Source organism: Schistocerca piceifrons, chromosome 5, assembly GCF_021461385.2.
Source record: "Schistocerca piceifrons isolate TAMUIC-IGC-003096 chromosome 5, iqSchPice1.1, whole genome shotgun sequence".
Lineage (NCBI taxonomy): Eukaryota > Metazoa > Arthropoda > Insecta > Orthoptera > Acrididae > Schistocerca > Schistocerca piceifrons.
In genome coordinates, this window is record NC_060142.1 from 255,780,851 (window position 1) to 255,797,464 (window position 16,614).

Sequence of the window (16,614 nt, forward strand, 5' to 3'; positions counted from 1 at the left end):
ACAGCTTTGGAGCATATTAACCTAAGATTTAGGAGGATTATAAATATGACCTTCTGCTTTCTGTATTGACAGTAGAGAGGCCAAGAAATAAGTTGTACAAGAAACTGAACTAATTGCAGCAAATGCTTTATAGCAAAAGCACAACGAAAAGTTGACATAGGGGTTACGATTTTATACATCACCTCATATCTTGGGAGGCTGTGGATTCTCTTTCATATAATAATGTTCTATTACAAAAAAATGGTTCAAATGGCTCTGAGCACTATGGGACTCAACTGCTGAGGTCATTAGTCCCCTAGAACTTAGAACTAGTTAAACCTAACTAACCTAAGGACATCACAAACATCCATGCCCGAGGCAGGATTCGAACCTGCGACCGGAGCGGTCTTGCGGTTCCAGACTGCAGCGCCTTTAACCGCACGGCCACTTCGGCCGGCCTGTTCTATTACACTCCACAGGATGCACACATATATACTCACTGAAGAAACCACCGTTGTCACACTATACACTTTTATCATCAGTGGACCAGTAAAAACAGAACAATTAGATCGATTAAAATGGAACATTGTTTACCGATCACAAGCATTAATTCTTCCTTAAGGCATTTCATGAATTGCTCTGTAGTTCTCAATTAAAGAGGGCGGTCAGAAACAGTCTGACAAGCTAGTAAAAGTGTTCCAGGGTAGCTTGTGCTGAGAAACAACTTTTAAGAATGAAATTCCAAACGTTGCGCCGTTCCTGACTTAGTTAGCATTTAAATTAGTCAATCAGGGCGTTGCGCGAGCCAGAGAAGGTGTCGCCAAACGTGTTCATAGTTTGATTTCCTAAAATCGGGGAAGAGAGCGATACAAAAGTTGAACATGGGACGGTAGTAAGTATCGAACTCGAGGATAAGCCTGCGCTATAATCTGCACCTGATTAGCTAACTAAAATGTTGATTAACTCCGGAACAGCGCAACTTATCGAGTTATCAGCTGAACAATTATTTATTAGCGTAACCTAATCTGCAACTCCCTTGCAAGCTTTTCAGTTTATTCCTCACCACCCTGTGTACCATCAACAAAGCTGTCTGGGAACAAAAATCGGCTTAAAATACTACACACACTGTCTCTAAATGAAAGAAGGAATATTAATTGCTTGACCAAAGCATAACACATGACACTAAAACACTACTCATGGTGGTAACTCAGCTTCAATTCTATTACATCTTCAAGCTCGCCTAATGACTGTAGTGATGGCGGTATAACAGTCCATTCAGCTAGTCAGAGACCTACTCTATCGTCCAGTTATTCATTGTTATTACCGTTAAAAATTGCAAATCTCACAAGTAGACACCCTAACGAGCCAAAATTTTGTCACCAGCTGATTAGTATTCTTTTCGTACACTGTTGGTACGTAATAAGGAAGTGTGCTTGAAAAGATTTTTCAAAGTCCTAGTTGTGTCTGTGAAGGTTTATGACACCAAATCTCTACGCACTGTCCGCGAGTTTTCTGTAAATCACGGGCTGCAGATATGTAGTGGCGGAGCTGGCACCCTGAAGAGTCACAGATGCGTTTATTTGGTGTCTTTTCATACGTATTTGGTGACCAAAATACCAATTTGAGTTCACTGTCTTGCTGCTAAAACTGATGTAGCATGATTTTGGTCTTGTGATGCGGGCAGTTATACTGCTAAAAGATGCCTTTACTATCGGGAAAGATATCAAACGTAAAGGTATACAGGCGGTCCGCAATAATGTTACTGTGGTCCACAGCTGTGATGGTGCCGTCAATTGTTACCACAGATCCTATGGAAATCCAAGTGAAAGTCCTCCATAGCGCGCTAAGCGGTAATCTTGGTGCGATGAACCTTCGGATTGATGACGGTATATCCAGAAATGACCATCGACCTGGAGTAACAAGAAATGTGATTCAGCAGACCAGGCGACAAGCTTCCACTTGATCCACGGTCCAATACCGGTAACGGCGTGTCCGTGCTCCGAAACACTCTTACCCGGAGAGCGAGATATCTCCGAGCTCCATGTTATGTGGTGGAACGTGGACGTCCATCAGCTTGTGGTGTACCCGTAGTTTCACAACCTTCGCCAGCCGGAGTGGCCGTGCGGCTCTAGGCGCTACAGTCTGGAACCGGGCGACCGCTACGGTCGCAGGTTGGAATCCTGCCTCGGGCATGGATGCGTGTGCTGTCCTTAGATTAGTTAGGTTTAATTAGTTCTAAGTTCTAGGCGACTGATGATCTCAGAAGTTAAGTCGCATAATTCTAAGAGCCATTTGAACTATTTTTTTTCGCAACCTTGAAACAGTTCCCGTACCGGTTCACGACCTAATCACGTGAAAAGCGGACCATATTCACCGTTTCATAGATGCTCTTTCCGCGGCGTCGAACCATAACAATCTGCCTTCGACAGAGTGGCTTATATAATTGGACTTCTCCATGTCGTAGGATACGCCGCGAACTTACTTTCGCAATGCTTCCAGCAGGAGACATTACGTCGCTCTAACTCCTCGTACTCAGTTAATCACAAGTAAATGCCTAATTACCACTATCATGCTCCGCTAATTGATCTGTTCCTTTCCTAGCCTCAAGTCTTGTACAGTGGAAGATGGCATTCTGTCTACGCTATTCGACTCACCTTATGACAGTTCGCTACGGACATATGTACGAGGGCGGGATGACTCCCTAGTTAATGTCAGAACCACACTTCCTGGCCCTTCTTCAGCCAGTCGATGCTTGTGTTTTGACGTTAGTTAACTTATTCTAAAGGCACTTGAACCCTAATATTTCTTCAATTCTATTAGCGCAATAGCTTGTTTCGTATTGAATTACATTGTCTACGAGCGTGATTTATCCAATTTTACTCATGTATTCAATGTTTGGAATTATTTTACTTAAATGATTTTATTGGAAATCTTGTTATTACCTTTCAACATAAAATTAATGCACTAGTTTCCACCCAGTAGGCCTCTATATCTAATAATCTACTGGCATACTCCCCATAGAATTTGGCGTTCGTAAGCGGTGGCTTATTACTCTTGGTGTTTATATTTTTATGGAGCGAAAGTTTCAGGATGAGACAGATGTAATGTCTTCCCGTATTTCATTAAAACCTGAGCAGTACACGAACGAAAATATTAGTACCAAATCCCACTGCCTCTGAATTCTATGTGCTTCCCGAACAGTTTTGATACTGAAACTCCTTGGCAGGATGAAACTGCGATACCGGAACTCCAGACTCCAACTTTTGCCTTTCGCGGGCAAGTGATCTACCGACTGAAATATCCAAGAACGTCTAAAGTGTTACACCGACCAAGCTATCGAAGAGTGACCCACGACTCGATCTCACAGCTTTAGTTTCGCGAGAAATTCTTCTCCCGGCCCTACACATACTTTTATTCTCCCAGGAAGTTGAGAATTGTCGAGTGGAAGACCGCCCGCTCCTTTTGCCACTAAGGTATAAGGTTATTGAGCCACCTGTTTGGAAAAGTTTTCGTAACTATCATTCCGTCCTGAAGTGTCAGTGTCATGTCCTAACCGTATCTACTAAAGGTTGCTGGTAGATGCGTGCGTAAACAGTTGACCCCATTTCTTTTCTGATGACATTGAGAACTAAGGGAGTGGGACAACGTTATGAAAATTTCAACTCGTATGAAAACAAGCTAAATCTCGACCCTATGTTTTAGTGACTGTTTTCACTGCAGAGTGTCTTATTTGGTCAATAATTATAAGATTCCTTTCTTCGAGTCTATTCTTAAACGTCTGTATATACCAAAAAATGTAAACAGCTTCGAAATGTTAACTTTTTTGGAACGAGGATGGGTTTTGGCGAAAAATCGTCTTCTCTGCCTGTCTTTCCAACAAGTGTTCTTTTACCTGTAACTTTATCCACAAGCTGTACGATGGTGAGGCCTAAACTGGAAAAGCAATTGCTATATATTTAGACATCCCTGCGTACAGCCTTTTTAGGAGTTACATATGCTGCGGAAGTGCGCATATTTGTCGTGATATAGCTTATGATAAATTTTCTGTACATACATAAATTAATCCTTTTTTCATAGATCATGAATACGACATTTCGTAATGATGTGGAACGTGTCTTCCTGTGCTCTCAGTTGCCCTGTTTCCCTTTACACAGTATTCCAAGTTGTTTTAATTTTATTATCAAATGTGCTAATCTCAGACATAAGGACATACTTCTGAACTTTTTAAAAACTTTTCTTAATACAGTGCAGTAGTTTTTATAATGTTTCATTGTTTTGAGGTCATGACTCCTCCTAGCTATAAGATACATTTCCCTTTTCTGTTTGTAAGATATTTTTATCCCTTTAGTATGCCATGGCTTTTACAATTATATTTCACTGTTTTCTTAGGAAACTGTTTTCAAATATACTCTCAAAGGTATAATGAAATAAGTCAGCTTTTAAATTAGCATCATGTTCCCTGTACACCTCATCCCAGTCTGTTGCAAGGTTCCCCTAAAATTTTGAAGTGTTAAATCGTTAATGGGACACACTATTTTGGAGGGCTGATTTGCATTCCTGTACAGAGCTATATCATATACTGTAACTAGCTTTGCATCATGATCAGACAGACCACGCTTAACTGGAAATTTTTTTATATAATTAAACTTAGTTTCGTCTATGAAAACGTTATCTATCAGTGTGCTGATATCCTGTACCACCCGAGTAGGAAAATCAATAACTGATGTCAAATTGAAAGAACCAAGTAATACTTCTAGGTCAAGCTTTCTATCGGACTCTTTCAGAAAATCTACGTTGAAATCCCCACAAACAATAATTTGTTTCCTTTTTCTGACAGGATTCACAACAAATAATCCACGTTTTTCTACAATAGTTGAAAATTTCCCAATGGCGAAACAGCTACAATTATAAAAGTGCCTTTATTTAGTTTCAGCTCATATGCACATGATTCTATGCGTTGGTCTGCGCAAAATATTTTAGTTTCCAAATTTTTCACACTATGACTGACTTTAACATACATCCTCTTTCCATAGTGACTCTACTTACATGTGCTGAAAGCTTATATCCACCTTTATTTACCATTTCCATACCTGTGACTACATGATGTTCAGACGGGCATAGTAAATCTATTCCATCCTCAGTTTCTAAATCTTCTGTACAAACAAGAAGCTTATCTACTTTGTTTTTTAATCCCCTGATATTCTGATGCAATATATTAACATTATTTTTACTGTACTTTTATGTGAATCTTCTGACATACTAACATTATTTTCACTGCACCGTCATGAGAATCTTGTGATATTTTCACATCCCTAGTACCTGCCTGTCTGAACTTTTCATGAAGTTTGATTCCAACCAATGTAAGATGATTGGATACTGATCTTAGCCTAAAAAAGTAATCCCATGAGTTCCAGTCCCACCTACCAATACCATCAGTAGGAACCAAACCTATGCTTGAAAAAGTAGCAGACCAAAGCAGCTGATCTAGCTTCATATTGACCTTCCTGACAGAGCTGATCCATTGGGGCCAGTCATACCGCATGAGAGCAGGAACCAAGCCAACATTTGTATGGTTCGTTGCAGATGCTATTTTCACTAGGTCACACTTAATATTGTAGCCCTGGTCCCCATCAATACTGTTTCCCGCTCCACCCACTACCACAACATGATCCTGCTTTGTAAAACCTTTGCACAATCATCCTACATCCTCTATCACTTGGCTAAGACATGCACTGGGCTTGAAAATACTTGTGACTTTGTACCTGTCACCCAATTTTTTCTGCAAATTCTGGCCTACACCTCTTTCATGGCTACTACCTGACAACAGAACTTTCCACCTACTTTCTAGGTTTTTTGCCACAGTTGGTTTCCTAGTGAAAGTCTGTTGAGTGCTGAATACACTTTCACCTAGTTCAGACTCTTCCTTAGCTGACTGAGGTAACAAGGCAAATCTGTTGTTTGTGCCAATGATGAAACTGTCTGATACTGTTCTCTTTCAGTGGCCCCTGTTCCTTGCTACCACTTCCCACCTGTCTTCACCCTCCTCCGCCCTTAACCTCATCAGTTCCTCCCTAGCACTATCCAGTTCAGCCTGATGGGCTCTTATGTTCCCTTCCCGTTCCGCTATTTTCCTATGCCTTGAAAATAATCTTCAATACCATGAAAGAAACCCATTCGCTTCTCCGATTCCAATGGCACTATCGTCACCCCAATGTAAACATCTGCCACAACAGCTGCACAGAACCCCAGAACTGACTTTCGTACGGCAGCTCAAACACTTCTTGCTCATGGTTGTTTAAATATTTTTAACACAATTTATTTAGGCAATAACAATAATATTCTATTAACTACAGATCACAAAAGCCACTAAAGTTATGTGGAACACTAATATACATGTATAATATTAATATAGTAAAGTAATACAGTTAAACTAACGTTAAAAATCAAAACTTGTATACCCGAAAAATTAGGCCTAAGATCGTGTATGTGCGATACGTACTTTACTCGTTTTGAAAGGAAATAAAAGATAGAAATTAAAACTTTTAATTCTCCTAGTACATACGGTACTACTAAATATATGTGTAATTAAAACAACCTAAATTCTTCACTTAATTGTTAATGTAGTACATCTTATAATTCTCTCCGTAATTCTGTTTTTGTCAGACATTTAAACGTCCCCGTAACAAAGTTAACGTGTAAAACATGGCCCACTATTTACTTCACCAATGTTCCATTAAGTTCTTGACTTGATGTTTTCCCATAAGAAGACGTAGCAGCTTGATTGGTACCTAAGTTTTTGTTTAATGGCGTAGTTTCTTCTGCAGTATACTCAATTAGCCAAATGGCTATTTTTTAAAACGCCTGGGATTTGTCATTCATCTTTTGTCGTTGGCTACAGCTTTGATACTTCAGACCTGATGTCAAACGCCAAGTTTTGAATCTGGGAATGTGATGATGTGGCAGAACTGTTGAGATGACGTAGTAGTATTTCCAGAAAAATTAAGGAGTAGCTGTGTTTGACGCCTGAGGACCCTAGCGACTATGTCAACAATTTACGCACTGCTCACACCAATCTACACATTCAAAACCGGCCTCCATCCCGAAGCACAACAAAATTCAATGATTTTAACAGTATTTTCTTTTGCAGAGGTGCTGCCCGAAATAGTGCGTACTGACTGCGCCAAGTGCACTGAGACACAGCACAAGAAGATCGGAGGTTTCTTCGGAGAGATTTCGCGCCGCCACCCAGACCTCATGAAGAAGCTGCTGGAAAAGTACGACCCATCAGGAGAATACAGGAAGAAGTACGCCAAGTCCTGGGCCGAGCACGGCATCCGCCTCTAATCACCATCATCCCTTGTAACTCTTATATTCAATAAATCTATGATTTACCCTATAATGTAAAAAAATCATTTCGATCTACCCACAAACACGGAAATACATGCAGCTGCTAAACTCGTTTGTTCTGTGAACACAGGAACGATCTGCTTTCACATCAGTGATGAAGCAACATTTGATCAGCGTCATTTGCACTTATGGGTCTCAAGAATCAAAACTGACAATGTTGAATGTCTATGGAAAAAGTTCAAGCCAATCGTAAAATACGTTTTAGACAGGTACGTACCGAGTACAACTGTGAGGCACGGGAGAAATCCACCGTGGTTCAACAACAAAGTTAGGACACTACTGCGAAAGCAAAGAGAGCTTCACTGCAAGTTTAAACGCAGCCAAAACCTCTCAGACAAACAGAAGATAAACGATGTCAAAGTTAGCGTAAGGAGGGCTATGCGTGAAGCGGTCAGTGAATTCAAAAGTAAAATTCTATGTACCGACTTGACAGAAACTCCTAGGAAATTCTGGTATTACGTTAAATAAGTGGATCGAAACAGTATATCGAGACACTCTGGGATGATGATGGCATTGAAACAGACGATGACACGCGTAAAGCTGAAATACTAAACACCTTTTCCCAAAGCTGTTACACAGTGGAAGACCGCACTGCAGTTCCTTCTCTAAATGCTCGCACGAACGAAAAAATGGCTGACATCGAAATAAGTGTCCAAGGAATAGAAAAGCTACTGAAATCACTCAACAGAGGAACATCCACTGAACCTGACTGGATATCAATTCGAATCTACACAGAGTACGGAAAGAACTTGCCCCCATTCTAACAGGCGTGTACCGCAAGTCTCTAGAGGAACGGAAGGTTCCAAATGATTGGAAAAGAGCACAGGAAGTCCCAGTTTTCAAGAAGGGTCGCCGAGCAGATGCGCAAAACTATAGGCCCATATCTCTGACATCGATATGTTGTAGAATTTTAGAACATGTGTTTTGCTCGCGTATCATGTCATTTCCGGAAACCCAGAATCTACTCTGTAGGAATCGACATGGATTCCGAGAAAACGATCGTGTGAGACCCAACTCGCTTTATTTGTTCATGAGACACAGAAAATATTAGATACAGACTCCCAGATAAATGCCACTTTCCTTGACTTCCTGAAGGCGTTCGATACAGTTTCACACTGTCGCCTGACAAACAAAGTAAGAACCTACGGAATATGAGACCAGCTGTGTGGTTGGATTGAAGAGTTTTTAGCAAACAGAACACAGCATGTTGTTCTCAATGGAGAGACGTCTACAGACATTAAAGTAACTTCTGGCGGACCACAGGGGTGTGTTATGGGACCATTGCTTTTCACAATATATATAAATGACCTACTAGATAGTGTCGGAAGTTCCGTGCGGCTTTTCGCCAATGATTCTATAGTATACAGAGAAGTTGCAGCATTAGAAAATTGCAGCGAAATGCAGGAAGATCTGCAGCGGATAGGAACTTGGTGCAGGGCGTGGCAACTGACCCTTAACATAGACAAACGTAATGTACTGCGAATACATAGAAAGAAGGATCCTTTATTCTATGATAATATGATAGCGGAACAAACACTGGTAGCAGTTACTTCTGTAAAATATCTGGGAGTATGCGTGCGGAACGATTTGAAGTGGAATGATCATAAAAAATTAATTGTTGAAAAGGCGGGTACCAGGTTGAGATTCATTGGGAGGGTCCTTACAAAATGTAGTCCATCAACAAAGGAGGTGGCTTACTAAACACTCGTTCGACCTATACTTGAGTATTGCTCATAAGTGTGGGATCCGTACCAGGTTGGGTTGACAGAGGAGATCGAGAAGATCCAAAGAATATCGGCTCGTTTCGTCACAGGGTTATTTGGTAACCGTGATAGCGTTACGGAAATGTTTAGCAAACTCAAGTGGCAGACTCTTCAAGAGAGGCGCTCTGCATCGCGGTGTAGCTTGCTGTCCAGGTTTAGAGAGGGTGCGTTTCAGGATGAGGTATCGAATATGTTGCTTCCCCCTACTTATACCTCCGGAGGAGATCACGAATATAAAATTAGAGAGATAAGAGCGCGCACGGAGGCTTTCCGGCAGTCGTTCTTCCCGCGAACCATACGCGAGTGGAACAGGAAAGGGAGGTGATGACAGTGGCACGTAAAGTGTCCTCCGCCACACACCGTTGGGTGGCTTGCGGAGTAGAAATGTAGATGTAGATGTAGAAGAACCAGAAGTCAATCGTTCAGCATAAAAGAGACTAGCCATAAGTGAAAGTGTTTTGTTTAATTTTTTATGACAAGGTGTACCATATATTCTTTTTGAGGACATACACAGAAACTGGAAAGATAGTCATGGAGTGCCACAGCCGTAGGTTTTTCAACAAATTCAAGAAGACACTAGTGATTTCATATGCAAACAACAAGGAGTCTCACTTCACTTGCGCAACAACTAGCGGCAATTCCTCAGTGACACACTGCTCCATGTTCTTGATGTCCATGTTTCCAGACATGATACCATCCTATAGTTCATGTGTACCTAAAGGATTCCTTACAACTTCTTCTCGTGACATGAAATAGCTCTTCGGCAGAACAACAAGAGCAGTGACTTTTGTCGTCAAAGGAATCTTACTTAGCGTAAGTGAAGAATTTTGTAGACGTCATCTACATGATCAGTGATAATAACACAGCGAAAAACTTTGGTTTTGTAAACATTTTGCGGTTTTCTCCTATTTTAAAGTGATATTCCACTAGTAAATATAAGTGCTTATGCTCATTGTATTCTTTTTGAAACCCAACATCCTAGCACCACCAGTGTCCAACGAAGATCCAGCTAACATAGATAACCAGATATCCAAGGTATTAGCAGCAGAGAAACAGCTTAGCTAGTTGTAACTACTGCTTGATATAGCTTATGGAGACAGAATTCATCGACACGCAAGTCGGTGAAACGGCGTCAGCTAAAGAGATTTTGAAATACGGCGGCCGAACCCCGAAGGGAATATCTCGACCAATAAATGCCATACGATAATTTCATACACTGCTGTGGTCCAGACGTACTTTCTCAGGAATTTCGTCTTCAATTTAAGACCTACGGTTTATGCTAGTACACATACTTTGCCTGTTTGCCTGTGTTAGTGTTCTCCTTACAGTGTAATGGGGTTACAATCGCCAACGTCAATGTTAATGGAAGGACTGGACCACAGACCTCTGATTCGTCATTCATCATTCATTGCATACAAAACAATTTCTTCATGAAAAGATTTAGAATTAAAACAATGTATTTTACGTGGAAATACAAAGATCCCGAAACTCAAACAAAGTTTACAATTTTAAAGCAACAATTCGGAAATATAAAGCTTTTAGATATAAAAACAATAATTTAATTTAAAGGAACTTCAAAATTTGTTTGAATCACTCCAATAACAAACTCATATTGAGCAACAGGTCAATAAGTAATACTTAATTTCAGATGAACCAATTAAAAACCAAGTTCCAAATGAATAATGTCAAATCCCAGAATTTATTTACAACACATAAGGAACCCAAAGGGCTGGCAACCATGCTAATAATGCCTTGCCCCTAAAAAGCAAGATGATGGTAATAAACACCAAGAGCTCGATACAGGGATATGAGGTGATTACAACCCCACTCATTAAAGTAAATTTGAACAATACCCACTAATCGCTGTCACTGGGGCAAGAGACCCCCCCCCCATAGTCTTAATGAATGCCATTGGAGGGCGAAATTCATGTCCACTAACATTTTTAGGAACACATTAACATGGGAATATTTTTTTTTAGACGTATAAAAATACAATAGTAAGAAACATGCCAATCTCACTAGAGAATTTCAAGTTATGTTAATATACAAAATTAGAACTCTTTTCCCTAAAATAGAATTTGGTGTCTGCTTGGAGAGTACAAGCTACTAAAGAAAACACTCTCAACTTATGTCAAAGACTTTTCCAGGTGGTACAGAAGGAATTCAACTAATCTTTTGTGTAAGCTCCGTTCATGGAGAGGATCCCGATGATACCGTCGCACACAACAGTAGCCACAGCTAAAGCCTCGCTATCGCGTCGGCTCGCCAGACGCTGTACGGACAAGAAGTGTACTGACAGACTGCGGAGGTGGGAATTAAGGATCACAAGCCCCAACCAGGCTCGAAAACTCAAGCATTACAAGGCCCTTAAGAAGCCAAGTTTAGCGCAGATACCTACAGTACAAACCATCTACTAGTAAATATTCAGTTATGAACACCCCAGCTGCCCGCACACCAAACCAATTTAACACGGCTAATCTCACAACGTCCCATTGAACCCCTATGCGCTGACACAATTTCCATTGTGTGTTCAAAATATAAATTAGAAACAGATAGGAGGCTACAGACAAATCATTTAAACAAAAAATTTAATTATTGAAATGCTCAGGTCAAAACTACATCAAAAATGCCATGAAACTAGTTCACCAAGTATCCAATTATAAATCTGCCATATAGGCATTATATATCTGGTTCAAAGACAGTATCCAGATCGGCAGTACACAGAGAAAATGTCAGTACTGAGAGAGGGTAAAATAACAACACCCACATTGATCACTGATTTTCAAGGTAACAATGTCAGTGAAGCAACTTTGACGCTGGGCCCGGTGACTTGAATTACTGTTCTACACCACTCCAACACAATAAATCATGAATATGAATTCCGAATTCCCGGAGCAAACAGGAAACTGCAATTAAAACAACTTCAGGGTAAACACACCGACCGCCGTGTCTTATAGACTGGCTTATGTACTTAAACTGTCGAATTTGTAAAAAAACTCCAGCCCACATATATTTTGATATAAGGTAATTTCATTTTAATCTTTGGTACATACGCTACGTATATGTCTCGAAACTGTTGTGCACCTTAAGTGGGAAAAGCAAGAAAATAAGATTATGTCTATAGAGAAACTTTTAATCGGGAAAATAACACTGCAATAACATCATCTCTACATCGTCGCTGTCAATCCCTATGCAATTGTATCATCTCTTGACAACGTAGTTCCAATCTCAAGGAAGCACTGCAGCATCTTTCATATCTGCTCGTTCAACGTCTTCACAACTTTCTGAAAGAGTTGATCCTTCATCGGATCCAAAAAGTGAAATTTACGTGTAGGACGTCACGACTGTAGGATGGGTGTAAGTCAGCTCATAAGTAAAATTTTTAATGCTCTGCAGTACTTCACCAGATGCGTAAAAGAGGGTATCATCCTGAAGAAACTTCGAAAGCTCCACTTTCCTTTTCGGTCTGAGTCAGGTTTTACGCCTCGCAGTAACTCACTGTAGCTGTCACTGTTCACCGTTCGACACCACATAATGCAGTGAACCAGCACTGGACCTTCCATATCCGAAGGCACTGTTATGACAGCCTCTCCTGCGGAAGATTGGCGTCTGAAACTTTTGCTGCGGGCTAAGGTGAAGGTTTGCACAGCATATCCGTCCATTTCGATGGTTCACAGTAATGGACCCACGTCCCAACACTTACTGGGAGACTGTTAAATATTTTTCTTCGTCTTGAAAATCCTTTAAATCGGAATTCCACATCTCCGAAAGGTTTCTGTTTGCTACTTCACGTGGTACCAAATGAGTACCAACTTTGCGACAGTTCAGATATTCATAGGCAAATGCAAAACCTGAAGCGTGGCCAAAGTTCAACTCAAACCCAATATCACTGAGTCTGGCACGACAAATTCTTCAAGTCATTGGCTCAGCTGAATAAGATATCTTAGACCAGAGAAGGAATGTAAAAGAACAGACAAAATACGATAAGAAGATATTCGACAGAAGGTAAAAATCTAGATTGTGAATGAAAAGCTGGACGAAACAAAATGAAATGCAACGAACATCTACAATGAATGGATCCAGAGAGGCTAGGTGAGATAAAGAACTTTAAACCAAAAGGTAGGTATCATGGAAGACTGACAAACTGTTGGTAACCGTATCAGGACATAACTGGCCCTGTACGGAAAGTGCGTGAGAAGAAGATTTCCTTTTCAATTGATTTTTTTTTTTACTACCCAATACGACATATACAGTACAACAGTGTTATTCCTGTTTACGGCTGGACATGCAACCTGGACTTTTTTCCTTTGTTTCCTCCTACATATAGCTCACTAAGAGACGATTAAAGTAAAATGAGAGAGATTCGAGCTCACACAGAAGCTCAGTAACAATTGTTCATTCCACAGACAATTCGCTACTGAAACAAGATTACAGGGAAGTAATGGTGGCAACAAAGTACATTAGGAACAGTACGGTGCCTTACTGAGTACAGATATTGACGGAGATGTAGACATGTAAAATTTTACCGTTATGGTTTTAGTGGTTTTAGTTGACACTGGTTGTCTCCACAGGCTGTAACCCGAATCCTAGACATTCGCTCAGCAGAAGGAAGTTGACCTGGTACCTCCTGAACTTCTGTGACTTTTCGTTACCACTTACAGCAGAAATTTCACTACACCTTAGTGTTACATTTCTCTTAATAAAAGTAATCGCTACTGAATTTTATTGGTTTCTTTTAGCTTCATTTTATTGGCAGTTCTTTTTCGTGAGCTATGTGGTGTTGGTTCACAGCGTAGATACACTTACACGGATACCTCGATGTAGCAATAACTGGCTTCATGATTTCCCCGCCTCATTGACCCTCTTTGCTTTCTACAGCGCACTGCAGTATCTGCGGGAGAGCAGGCTTATCTCGTGCATAAGCCCGAACATGGGAGTTGAACTTCCTTCTTTTTGTTATATCGTCTTGTACGCTTTATTCTCACGAACTTCGGCAAGAATAATTTGTTCATCAAGAATCAACAAATTACGTTGTATGAGTGGCTATAAAATAACATTGTTGCTATTCTCACAGAGTAAGTAGGTATGTGACAAAGATGAACGATCAATATCTGTGAATCTTGAGGACTTTTCAGTCGATTTCTGCATCTCTGGTGTATGTAGACAAGTCAGTGCGACCGTGGCCTTCGTTTGTGTAAGGCCCGTTACTTTTTTGCAGGAATAATGGTAATGTAATAATAGAGCCACGAACTGTAGTGATGTTTCGCACGCAACTTGGAGAAACTGCTGTTATAACCTGTCTCCTGCTGAAACAACTGTATGGTGGAGACTGTAAATCTAGTACACGAGGCTTTGAGTGGTTCAAGCATCTCCGAAGTCACCTAGAAGACGCTGAAGACGACTCACGCACGAGATGCCCTTCAACATCAACAACACATGAAAATATCGAAAAGTAGGTAAGCTGATTCGATATAACAATCGGCTGAGTATTAGACCGATCGGGGAAACTCTAGGAATTTACAAAGAACCAATTTAACATGAAAAAAGTTATCGCAAATTCTCACGATCTGTCAACAAGAAGTTCGTGAAAATGTTTGTACTCACATTTGGAATACCACTAAAAATGATCCTAATATCTTGAAAAGGAGAACAAAATTTGACGAATCTTTATGTTTTATTTATGAATTATACAGTAAGCGCCAATCCATACACCGGAAGCTCCTAACTTTAGGTAGCGAAAGAAACTCGAATGGACATATCAGGATTAAAGCGATGACGATTGTTGTTTTCGATAATAATAGAACTATTATCTTCACTGGGTTCCTGAATGTCTAACTATTAATCAGTATTAGTATCTTGAGGTTACGGAGAAGCAGTTCATGGGTTCTGCATAAAGAGAACGCACTGGCCAACACCGCAGTGCCTGTTAAGGTGAACACCATCCTGGGTTTGGACGATCCACTTTACTCTTGGATCTAGCGGCATGTGTATTATGTATTCCCCAAGTTCAAATCTGCATTAAAAGAAACAAGACATCAGCGCGCTGAAGCATCGAAAGAAAAGGCAGTACGTGCTATCAGGTCCCCACAGTGGAACCTTTGCAGCGCTACTATGATCAATGGAAATTTTGTATGGAGCGTTGTAGTCATAGAGGAGGGACTAAGTACGTACGTTCTTGAAGTAAAATGTTTAACAGCAATAAACCCGTTATTTTATAACCACACCTCATTCAATGCACACACTTCTCTGACGTAGTTCCACGCCTTAGCGATAAATTATTTAGAGATGTTTGGTAGGGTTCAACTGTTATGTTTAAGGCATACAGTTACAGATTATATGGCAGAGAAACATAGCCGATTATAATTTTACTGCAGTGTACTCAAGAACAAAGTTACATGAAGAGTGTTTGTTTCCACTAGCCTCAAAGGAACGTTACATCATAACATGTCGCGGTAAACTCCAACCAAGCAAATAAATTCCTTGTGATGCCTCAAGATTTCATGATCTGTCCAACTGTTCTATATCAACTTGCTTAATATCTGCATAAATGGACGCGGGTGTAAATTTAATATGATGCAGGAGTCTCATTTCAGCGCTTTTTGAAATTCGGCCCTATTATTTACGACAAAATTGGACAAGAATATTTTGCCACTTTAAAGCTAAATCCTATATGTGCTTCACTTTCACCGTAAAGTCGTCTATTCGTTTTCCAGGAACAAAGGTAGCGGCAAGTAGGGCAGAAACAAGCGGTGATGACGTGAGTAGCAGCTTTGCGTCAAACAGGAACTGGTAATTGCCCTATTAAATACCTCCTGAAAATATTTTACTTCTAATCTGTCCTTTGCAAATGTCTGGACAGCTCATAAATCACGCAGCTATATGCAAAATCTCCCCTGTGAAACGTTCAGTGACAGTCAGCAAACGGTGCCCAGTTCTACGTGTAACGAAGTATCGCGCGCTATCGGCAGTTTTAGGGAATGCAAAAGAGTTTGGGGCGTGGCACAGCACACGCCTATCTCTGCCACACAGGCAGTCTGTGATACCCGTTGCTCGAGCTGCCACTACCGTTCTGCTTTCTACAGCTCAGTCGTTTCAATGATAGTTGTATCCTAACTGCTGTTTTCTGTTGTTTGTTAAGACAGAGTAAATGGTGGGCAACTCTATCTTCGTGGAGTGGAAAATTATAGCAAGCGCATGCCATTGCTTGCGTGAATACTACCATTAATAACGGCCTCATAATTTGGGTTAGAGACATCATCCGATACAACTTTTAAATCGCAACTGAAGACGTCCAGTTATTACTCTAAATGGATGATAAATGAAAATTCTGTTGTTGGATATCAAAAATGGCACTTATTATGTGATTCAGTGTTAAATCATGACCGAATTTTTTATTGGAAACCTGTACGCACCTCATAATTAATTTGAAATATGACTTCGTATTTTTGTGATGTTATCAGTTTTA

The 16,614-nt window shown here is 40.5% G+C and overlaps 1 protein-coding gene across 1 annotated transcript in view; it reads left to right on the forward strand.

Annotated features, from left to right (window-relative positions):
- The window catches only part of LOC124798925 (allergen Tha p 1-like), a 30,929-nt gene extending 23,606 nt beyond the window's left edge, over window positions 1-7,323 (forward strand). Inside the window, exon 3 of the mRNA XM_047262458.1 lies at window positions 7,127-7,323. Within this exon, the coding sequence (XP_047118414.1) occupies window positions 7,127-7,323 (197 nt within the window). The remainder of the gene's footprint in view (window positions 1-7,126) is intronic.
- The last annotated feature ends 9,291 nt before the right edge of the window (window positions 7,324-16,614 follow it).